Below are 11365 nucleotides of genomic sequence, written 5' to 3'. Positions count from 1 at the left end.
ACGCTTTTCTTTGGTCTAACTGGAACACCTTCAACCTTTGGAAAAAAAACAAAAAACATTAGGTATGACTAGGAATACCAGAGAGGAATTCAGTGCTCTTCTAGGTAAGTAGGGTGAGAGAGAGCCTCATTAAAACAGAGGAATCCAAACTATTTTGAAGTTGCTGACTGCTTGGCCTGGAGGCATGAAAATATTAACAACTTTTGGAACTTCTGGAAAGAGGTTGTTCTCTTGAGCTAAATTGAAAGAGCCAAACTACTGCCAAAGCCTTTCTGTTGCAGCATGTGTTTTCAGCCTAGGTATAGTGCTAGAACTATTTTAAGAGCTTGCTCCCAATGCAGACCTAACCCTTAGGTTTGCTGAGGTTAGATGGTAACCCTCTTGTCCCCTGTCTGACCAAACTTCTATTTCTAGAAGTGCTGCTTATGTGATATATGGAAATTTAATTAGCTGTAACTTTTCAAAGATAAGTATTTCAGACTTTCTTGACTGGAGTGTTTTTTAAGGTCTGTTTAACCTAGTCCCCCCAGTGCTGCAGTTTATGGGAGAGGGTTGCTGTGAAGTTGTTTATTCCAGTACTGTGTCTAGTGAATGGCCCCAGCTACCTCTGCACTCTCACTGCTTTGGCCTCAGCCTGTGTTGTTCCCTCTGCTCCCTGAGAGTTTCAGGGAGCTCTCCCATGGCCATGTGACAAACCAAGTGGGTTATAAACAAGCAAGCAGAGATGTTAAAGGGAAATGGGAAACTCAGGTTGCTCAGCTACAGTGCTGAAATGAATGGACAAAAAAAGCTGTCTGTGCTTAAAATAGACCTGTCTGGCTCCTCATGTGCTGGCAGACGTCAGTGGTGAGCAAGAATGGGAACTGGTGGTGGGATTGAGGAGCAAGTCATGTCAGGTGTAGCATATGGAAAAAATGTTTAAAGGCTGCAGAGCATCGTGGTTTATTCTTGCTTCAGAAGTATGGAGAGGAGTTGTTAAAGGGGCTACCCCTTGTTTTTTCTTGTCTTTCTCTGACCCCATCTACTGAATTACTTATAGGTTCCTACCACTAAAGATATTCTATGGTATTATGATTTCAGTCATCTAAAAGTTTCAAATGCTTTGAACAGTTTGGTTCATGTAAAAAGCGAGCTAGTAACTTTGATCTAGTGTGAATTAAAAGCTTTACCTGTGTCAATACTCTGCTGGTGATGTAGCAGTGTAGGGGGGCGTGTTGCTTTTCAGTTACTTGTTGCCGTTCATACCTTCAAAGCTTTTAAATAAAATTTTATGTCAGCAATTTGGATGTCCCATTTGATTTCGGGTACATGGACTGAAATTTTTTTTGTTCTTTTCAGGTTAGATTAAAAAATATGATACCACTCAAGTTTTAGATACATGTTCTCACAAGAAATTTGTTAAAGAATATGGGGACAGCATCCATTTTGTGCAACATGGGCTTCCTGGTCCTGGCTCTTGACTTTCTTTCCTCTTTTCTTTAAAAAAGAAAGAAACATGATTCCTGTTATTTAATTTCATTTTTACTACAAGCAAAATCAGCAATGTGGTTTTAGATACCTTTGCAGAAGGAGTACTGTTATACTCTATCAGAAAGGCAAACCCCTCCTCAGTGAGTTACCTGTGTGGGCCATGGAAAGTTCCTTCATCCTGTAGAATTGTTTTTTTGTACTGAACATTTACTATTTGGGAGAACAGAACAACATGGTCTAGGTCTGGATCATGCTTGTGATCTGGCTTTCCAGCACCTGCTTGGCTGTCTGGAGACAGCGAGTGAACAGAAATTTGGCCATTTTTAATCATTTAATTGTGAACAAATGATACTCAAATACATCTGAACTTCAAACACACTAAAATACATTTTATGTCATGGTGATCAAAATATATTTGAAAAGCTTTAAATATTTTATAGTGCATCCAGATTCATTCAACAATGGATGAGCTTCATTCATTCAGTATTTTATTTGGCTTAAATTTATGTTTTATAGTTGTTTTTATACCCATATATAGGGAAGAAAAGTGAGGTTAAAATAAAAGCAGCAAGCCGTAAATGTTTTTATGAAATGAGGTTGAAAACATTCCAGACCTCTTAAGAGCATGTTTTCCCAAGGCAAAGGCTGCAATACCCCAAGAAAATGTAGTCATGACATCGTCACACTGTGAAAGTCTAGATAGGAGTGTGAGTTTATCTGATTGACTCAGAGTGAATTGAGCTACATTTGCATCGTTCCTGGTAATGTGTTCTGGTGCTCTGAAAAGTGTGAGAAGTGACAGCAAAGGGAATGAATTCATTTCAGCAATGGTCAGCACCATGGGGAAAAGCAGGAATGTTACACTGCATTTTTTCAGACTGCTTTTCTAGGGAAAGACTTGGAACCAGAGAAAGTTAGGAAAGGCCTGTGTAAGAGTATCAGGTCTTAGCCTCTAGGAAGCGTAAGACTTGTGAGGAAATGGAGGGCTTTCACTTTTAACAGTTGAAATCGTGGGCTGTGGGACCATGTTCTGGCTGGCTACACAGCCTGGGATGCTGTTCTCTCTGATGCCCCTGGCAGATGGAAATTCTCATCAAGGTCTTAACAGTGTTCTTCTGTCCCAAGCTGCCCTGAACATGGTGGGGGCTTTACCCAGATGTGAAGTCAGGTTTGGAAAGCCAGTAGGAAATTCTTTTGTGTATTTTAGTTCTGATGTAGTCTGGCTGTGAGTGCTTTCTCTGTGTTGGGGAGATGGAATTTGCCTCTCCTGGCTCTTAGTGTCTCATTAATTGCTGCTTCAAAAACCCTGATACTCCTAGTTTTTTTTTTGAAACTTACTGCCAGCCTGCAGACTTTTTCTTAGGTAAAGCAGATGCTGTGAGTATGTTCTGGCCAATCTAAATTCTGTTGGTAGTCCAAATTGCAAGACACTTATCTATCACTTTCTTATTAAAAGCACAATCTTCATGAAAGTTTTACTTGAGTATTGTTTTAAAGCTTTTAATGCTGATCATGTTTGCAGCAATTTCAAAGACCTAGCAACAGAAACAGCATTACATTATTAAAGACCTATGAATTTATCAGAATCTTTTAGTGGACTAAGATTCTATAATTTTCATTTTAAAGAAGCTAAGGAAACTTTTTCAGAAGAGCATCATCCTTTCTGCAAGTTGGAGAAAAGGATTTAGCTTTGCTCAGCATGTTTTTCCTTCCCTTTCAGCAAGCTTGGTCATGACTATTTTTGTCTTTGTTATTAACTTTTCTAACAGTATTGCTAATTTCTTTGCATGGTTATTTAAATGTCTAAGAGTAGCTAGATAGAGCCATACTGAGGCCCTTTCATCAGTTTCCCTAATCCAGCTACTTGTTCTTAGGTTAGTGAAAATTTATGGGGAGCAATACCATGCAACGATCCAGCTTTTGATCTATAACAAGTAGTTTGGGTATATTTAACAGTACAGAAATCCTTATTCTGTTCTAAAACCTTTTGTTAATAGTAAAGAAGACAACAAAGCTTTATTTGAAATAGAGATGTTGGAAACTTAAGGAAAGGGCTGTCAGAGACATAGCAATTTGACTTGTAAAGGTAATTATAGTTGGTGCCTAACTGATTTTTGAGGATTTCTGCAGTTTCAGGAAAGCAGATGTTTGGTCCTGATGATCCTGTCCCATGGGGCCTCATGTTGTGGTTTCAACCTGATCTGACTCTGGTCTCCTCTTTACAGAGAACTTGCTGACTAAATACATTTAAACTCTACTGAGGGGCTGCTGCTTGGCATTATATATGTACATGGTTACTGGAGTTGCACCAAGATGAGGACAAGAACAGGCAGTATCCAGAAATACCTCCACTGAATTAATACACACAAAATCTCACGTTGTCAAGGGGCGTTTTATTTAGGACATCATATTTAATGTGTGATTTCTCTAGCTTTTAGCTGTTGGCAAAGTGAATTTTAATCTCATTTTGAGATGAAGAAGAAAAAGAACTCAGTGGAATAAAATGCTTTGAAATAAAACTAACTTCAGGAAGACCCTGAGCTAGCTGTAGCAATACGCTGGAAGTGCAAGATTTCGTTTTTCAGGTTTGTGGCTGGGGGTTTTTTGTGGGTTTGTTTGTTTGTTTGTCAGGCTGATTTCTTCTGAAAACAGAGGTTGTGTTTTCCTGTCTCTGTGTCCCTTCTCTCCCACCCAGCCTTGTTAAGTAATACTGGACCTTGTCAGCCAACTTCAGTCAAATTTAACAGAGAGGATTTGGGTTCAAAGATACTAATTCTGACAAGTCTTTGCCTGGATGAAATGATCTCTGGTTTCTGCTACAAGCCCTTGTTTAGGTGCATTTGTAGTGCAGAGGGATGTGACCCAACAGCCCCTGTGCAAGAAGAGCTTTCGCCAGAGCTTGTGCCTGACAGGACTGCTGAGCTCTACTGCCTTGGGGTTAAAGCACTTGGAGGAGCTTTTGCTTCACTTTTTTTGGTTTCCTACAAAAGTTAGCACAAGCAAGCTCTGAGTAGATAGCAGTGACAGAGTACCTGTTACCTGTTCAGTGGCACCTCTGTGGAGCAATTGCTCTGCTCCTGGCTGCAGCTGTCTCTGAGCTCTGTTGCTGCCAAAGACAGATTTGTGCTGCTGGAGATCCAGGTGGGAGAGCAGGCAGGAACCATTGCTTTTGCAGAGGCAGTCGTGCTTCTCTGAGAGACAGGAGGTCACTGTGGAGGGATGTCTTTGGTAGATGCTGAAAGCAGTGACATGCAGGGCTGGTGGCTCTCCTCCTCTTTTAATTTCAAATGCCAGTGAATGCACATCTCATTGCACACCTGAAAATTTATCCACGGGACACAAACCCGTTGGCGACCAAGCTTCTTGCTTCCACTCATATAAATAGACTGACAGCTGTGAGCAAACATCTGGACAAAGCAAAATAAGTGGGTAAAACTCTGGTGGAATGATGCAATATTTTAAGGAAACAGGTATTTATTTGTGTTCTATCTCCCTGCACCTACAGCTGTGGGCACTGGAAAAGTGACATTTCCCAGCAGTGTCTTTTTCAGTGTCTTTACAGCCTATGTCACACAGTTAGATTATATGAAAAAAAAGCAAAAATTTGCTCTGAGTTATGCCAGGGTGTCTTGTATATTTCTTAATCCCCAACTGAAATGCCTTTCTGCAGTCCATGTCAGCATGTACCCCTTGTTTAATCTATACAGCAGGATGACATATGGGAAGGATGCCCCTGTGATGACTCTGTGTAAACACTCTCTGGTTGTAGTGTGAATGTGGTCTTTAGGAGAAGTAGTGTTTGGTTTAGCTAGAATTTGATGTGCTTCTTGACGAAAAATTGCCGGAAGACCTAAAGCAGTTCCTTCTGCTTGAGAACATATGCATTGCTTCATTAAAGTGCTTTTTCAAAAGCAGCAAATAAAAAGCTTGCAAACTTGAGTGGCATAACTTTAATCATCCCAGATGTTTGGTTTCATAGTCAGTTGCTGTTTGGGTTAGATATAAGCACCTTTTGGTCAGAGTATGCAATGTTTCCTGCAGCAGGGAAAAATTTTTCTTGGAGTAATGAGAATAGCTTAGTCTACTTGGAATTGGAAAAGAAAAAAACGATGTGGGCTATTGAATGCTGGAGAACAAAGATTTCTGCTTTGCAGGGTGTTCTTACAGTTGCAGTTACTGTTAGTGGGAAAGCTTGCCACCATCAGTGTTTGGAGCCCTGCAAATCCTGTTGGCTCAGTATTGACTCCTAATTAATGACCCACATTCTCCCAGATGCACTGAGGCCTTCTGTGATGTGGCTGTTTCAGTGGAAAACAATAGAGTCATTTATTTCCAGCTGTATCTGTCCTGTGCATAAAGGACATGAAGTAGTGCCAGAGTATGGTTTCTGTTGGCTGTAGCACAGAAATTTGGCAGCTTTTGTAGCCAAGGGAGTGTAATTTATAAAATTCAGAGATCTGATGACAACTGGTCAAGCTGTCTTCAAATGCAACATGTTGGGCTTTTCTTGAGCATGCTTTGTGTATGTAAAGGCCAGTTCTGGCTACAACAGCTGCATAATTCAAAACAGCAGTTCAAGGCCCCGGGTGAAACCCTTGAAATGGGATGGAATACAGCCTTTACTCTGACACACACTAATTAAACTCTTTCAATGAAGCCAGCATATACCTCTGTTTCTATGAGGAAACCACTCAAGGTGTATCTGGTGTCTCTGCTTCCATCAGTGTGATGGTGACTGTGTTTTCCTTTTACTATGGGCTAAAAATGCTCAATAGTACGTCACCAAAGCTGTGATGCTGTGATGATTGTGGATTGCTTCTGTTAAGCTGTACTTGCACTAATGCGCATTAGGCACCTCCCAGATAGGGCAGGTCTTTAATGTGTGCCATGAGGACAGTGTCCTCTGAGGCAATGTCTGTAACTCATGTATTGGTGTAACTTAATATGTTTTATCTGTGTCACATTGGGGTTTACATCTAGCACTGAACTGGGATTTTTTTCTCTTTGTGTAAAAAGTATCAACGATTGTTTTAATATGCTTTGAAGTTATCTAAATTCCAGAAAGATTAAATATTTTACAGTACTCAGACTCATTGCACACTGGCTCTTTAAGCAAGCTTGGGCTGACCATGTGCTGACCTCAAGCTGTTTTGCTCTTCCAGACATTCACCAACACCTACACAACTGGTTTTGACTGTTCCAGTGAAAACTGGCAATATGTGTGATTTTGTTGATCAATTGAATAATCAAATCTCACTTCCTTGAGCCAAGCTATATGAGGAGAAGCTGCCATGGTCCTATTGATTTTAGCTGTGATAAGTGCTCTTCTCTGACTCTGACATCATGGCTGGAAGTGAGAGTTGTGTCTGCTTGTGGAAGACACTCGTGCATGTTTGTAAGTGTACATTCACATGCATACACACACACACATGTATTCACAGACAGATCTTTTCTAGAGGCTGGGACACTTGTGGTTCAGCCCAGAGCATGTTCCAGAGGGTTTGCCAACTCTGCCATATGACTATGGATAGAATTGTTTGTGCACTGTCCTGGCTTTGTTGTAAGTGCCAGAGTGATCCCATTGTTTGAGTGGGATCTTGGTCAGGTGGAATTCTGAGTGGATGGAGTGTGGTTTAGAGTATGTAGCATTTAGATATTACTTTTTTCCCCCCCTATGTCTGTTCAATGTTTTATGAATGTTTAACAGAGTCTTTTCACAGCCTCATTAAGTGCCTTATTGGGCTGCAAGGGCCAGGAGTGCTCTTAGCAGTTCCAGCAGGAAGTGTGGCCATGTATCCTGTACCTGCCAAAGAGCTGTTGGACTTGGGATAAGCAAGGCAACCAAATCCTAGAATGCTCATCAAAAACACAAATTAAATTCTGCAGGCTTCTGTCACAGATCATCAGTATCAGGTACTCACATGTGCTCTGTGCACCTTTTCAAACTCTGCCAGAAATTGACCTCTGCAGCTGTTGCCTGCATCTGTTTATGGTTTAGCTGTAATTTCATAGTTCTGTGCATGCTGGAGAAACCAGCTTCGGGTTATTGACTACAGGCAGGCTCTGCAGCCAGAGGGAAGGACACTTTATACTGTGCCACAGTGTAAATAAGCCCACAAACCCAAACATGGAAAAGTCATTCTGTTGCTGGCAGCTGATTTGTGATTTTTCTTGCCACAAGGATTAGGTGCTGCTTGGAGCAGATTCACCAGAGGACGCCTATAGCTGGAGCTTGCTGGATTTTTTTGGGGTTGCTCCGTGTTCCCATAGCCCTCACCTTCTGTGTTTAGGAGAGGGCAATTAATTGTCCTGCTTCTCCCTGCTCCTTCTCTATCTTTCCTTTCTCTCTCTTCCCTGACACAGATTTCCAGAGAGAAATAACTGGTTGCTAATTTGTCTGTGGAAAGCTGTTCTTGGTTTTTGGATTGATGTTGTCCTAGAAAGAGATCAGTCGTGGTGAAGTTGGGTCCCCAGGCAGTGCAAAGGAGAGCCCCTTTATTGCAAAAAAACAGGCCTTTTAAAGCTGTTAGCCAGTTATTAGTTTACATAGTTTTAAGGCACAACAAGCCCAAGTCAACCAACCACCATACACCATGACATGGGCATGTGCCAGTCACACAGCACATCTCTCGTGTCTCTCTACCCCTATTCCAGCTGAGTCACTCTCCCACAGCTCCCTTCTACTTAGCCTAAGTAGCAGGCCTGAGCCATGATTTTACAAGGGTAACAAGGTCCTTATTTTATAAGGCTTTACCTATATGCAGCACTTGATGAAAGCAAAATCCTGCTAGTGAAAGATTGATAGAACATATACTTAGTACATACTCAAGTATAGTACTTCTCAAGGGGGAAGAACTGAAATTTAGAAATTATGGGGGAATTGAGTAAGCATATGATAATACAATGTTGGTTGGGGTGACATAAAGCTGACAGAATGAATAGGTCTAATAGCTCAGCATTTGTAGTGTTTGGGTTCAGAGGAAAAACAATCAAACAGCAAATACTTGTCAAGAGGTCCTTCTGAGGTTTACTCAGCGTTTGGATCAGGGACACTGGATTAAGTGTTGAGATTGCACCATGGCCATGCATTTTCTGGGTCAATACCCTGCCCTTTTGACAGCCCCTTTGAGATCATAGTGATTTCTGATACGAGGACTCAATTGCACCAATGTCACACAAATACCTTCCAAAAGTTGTGCTGGTAACAGTCTTGGTTGAGTATTTCTTATAACCAGATATCTCCTCACACCCATGGAGTCCTCCATGCCTGAGTGGGAATTTTTGTACTGGGAGGCATGTGGTCCTCCTGGTTCTGCAGGATCACTTCCATCTCCTGCCTCAGCTGATGGATGTCAAAATCATGGGTTACATGTGGGACAATAGGCGGGTGAAAAGGAGCAAATGTTTTTTCCTTGTTCTGCACCTAGCAGAAATGAGAATGCCCTCTTGGAGCTTCCTGGTGAAGAGGCACAGGAATAAGAACTGAGGGCATTTCGTTTGCAGGACCCCAGCAAGGCAGTAAAGGAGGCTGAGAAGTGACGATTTCAGGACCTTCAAACTTAAATTCTTCTTCTAGATAGAGTGGGGTTCCCCTTTATGTCCATGTGACATCTGGGACAACTTGTGCGCAGGTGCTCATATGGAAAAAGGTTTCAGTCTCCAAACTGGTAACTGCCATCACACACATTTTGTGACACGTGTATGTCTTTCTTCTCTCTACTTGTGCAACATTTTATCAGGATGGTTGGGGGCTGACTTTTAGGTCCCCATAAAAGTAAGTAACTCAGGGACATAAACTGTTGTTGAGAGCATGAGCATAGAGATACCTCTCCCTGCACCCTTATGTTTTGTATGAGAGTCCAGCTCTTGAGAAAGCAAGAGCTCCTCAGAGGGCTGAATGTCACACTCAGCTCAGAGAATTCACCCTGAAATGGCTAATTTTTTTACTTGATGAATGGAGAAAGTTTGCTACATGGAGAGAGGACTATTAAGTCTACTCCACTGAGAAATCCATATAAATAAGATTATTTTTATAATCCCCCACCATCTTAAAGTGCCAAATAGATACTTTTCCACTAAGCTCATAGTAGTACTTGACTTGGAAGCATAGGATCATCTTTTAAAATGTGTTGTGTACCAGCAAGGACTGAAATATATTGCTTGGAAAAAACAGATCTAGCTTTTAGATCAGGACTCTTACTGTAGGTTGTGCTGATTATTGCTTTGTGCTGCTCGACTGTGATTTTTGGCACACAGTGTCACATACCAAATTCCCAAAATAAAATGCTACATGATATTCTAAGAGTTCTTAGGAAGCTTTAAAAAGGGATTTGTCTGCTGAGTGGGTACCTCTTCTGGTGAAGCCAAATGATGCAGCAGCAATGGTTTAAAAAGAGAAAACTTTAGTCAGCAGATAATTAGTCTTTTTAAATAAGTGCAAGAAGAAAAAAGAAAACCTTCCATCAGACTTGTGTTTGTAGAAGTTGTCAGCAATCCTGCTTTGATTGGAGAGGGTGTGCAGCTCTTTGAATAGTTAAAACATCTGTTCAGCGACGTTGTGAAATGCTCGTGTTCGGAACCCCTGATAAGGGGGACTGCTGAGCGCTTGGCTCATAGAGGCTCTACAGGCAGCAAGGGCTGCACAAACTGTGGCCACCGCTTGCCTTTCCTCCTCCTGGGCAGAGCAAAACATAGGAGACAGCTACTATCTTACATGTGATTTTGCTTTGAGAGGGGGAGAGCAGGAAGTGCCTAGGAAATGGTTCATGACAGAAACCTGGAGTTTTAAATAGGAGAGAGGAGGAGGAGGAGAGCTCATGGGCACAGTTTGTGAACAGTTGAAACACTGACACAAGAGCAGCAGGGGAAAACCAGACTTCTGCGAGAGCAAGTACGTCCCAAGCGATCCTGATGGAAGGAGAGAACGTCCCCGAGGCCAGGGGAGCAGCCAGCAAAGCCACTCGGATCGCCCTCGGTGTCTTTGTGAGTGGCACTGTTGTGCTTGGCACCGCTCTTTTCTTGGGTAAGTGAAAGCATTGACACTAACCTGAGCACAGCCCTTCCCAGGCTGTCTGCTGGGTGCCAGTGTTTGTGCCTCACAGTGTCTTCTGGGGAAAATCTCAGGCTCTTTTTCTTTCCCCCTTTTTTATATTTATCCTGAAAGGGATATGTTTCAGTAAAGGAGTTCTTGTGGGAATCCTGGAGCTGGGAAATGCAATGTGAGCTCCTGTAACGTTTTGAATGCTGAATTTAAATTTGGATACTCAGTTGAATGTGTTCTGACCAGAACTGGGTTCTTTCACAGGATGGAGGGAAACAGGTGAGATTATGCTGATTACGGATTCTCTGGTTGTGACCAATGTGGAGTAATATTCTGTGTTTCCTGAAAATGAATCTGTGTAGTGCTCACATTTTATGGAATCTTTTGGGTTTTCCTTCATTTGGTTTTCATTTAGGGCTTGACTAAAATTCCTGTAGAAGGCTTCAATAGTGCATATGTGTGCATGTTTTTTAGATCTTTCTGTTCTGTGATGAATTGCAAAGTTGCCTTTACAAAAGTCATAAAAAGTGCATCTAGTATGAAATTGAAATATTTTCATAAGATATATAAACTGTAACTAGATGCAACAGAGAAGGAATTTGTTTTTCCTCGCCCAGATTTGAAATTATCTGTAGATTGGTTTTATTAGAATAACACTTGAAAGCATATGCCTGCACTTCTGAAATTATGTGTAGAAGTATAAATATGCCTAGAAGCTCCAACCAAAGAGGAAGCTGTGTTGTATCTTGTAAGAACTTCACAGAGTTTGATCCTCTTTGAGAACAATTCAGCTCAACTTTTTGTTTCTTTAGACCAACACAGATTTCCCTAGATTGGTGGAAACGTTGCCTCTAA

The 11365-nt window shown here is 41.5% G+C and overlaps 1 protein-coding gene across 1 annotated transcript in view; it reads left to right on the top strand.

Annotated features, from left to right (window-relative positions):
- The first annotated feature begins 7888 nt into the window (after positions 1-7888).
- The window catches only part of PHEX (phosphate regulating endopeptidase homolog X-linked), a 103824-nt gene continuing 100347 nt past the window's right edge, over positions 7889-11365 (top strand). The window contains exon 1 of the mRNA XM_015621659.3: positions 7889-10492. Within this exon, the coding sequence (XP_015477145.1) occupies positions 10381-10492 (112 nt within the window). The 5' untranslated portion in view covers positions 7889-10380. The remainder of the gene's footprint in view (positions 10493-11365) is intronic.

Source organism: Parus major, chromosome 1 (genome assembly GCF_001522545.3).
Source record: "Parus major isolate Abel chromosome 1, Parus_major1.1, whole genome shotgun sequence".
Classification (NCBI taxonomy): domain Eukaryota; kingdom Metazoa; phylum Chordata; class Aves; order Passeriformes; family Paridae; genus Parus; species Parus major.
The sequence above is the reverse complement of the archived record's forward strand: the minus strand, read 5'-3'. Positions and strand labels throughout refer to the sequence as shown.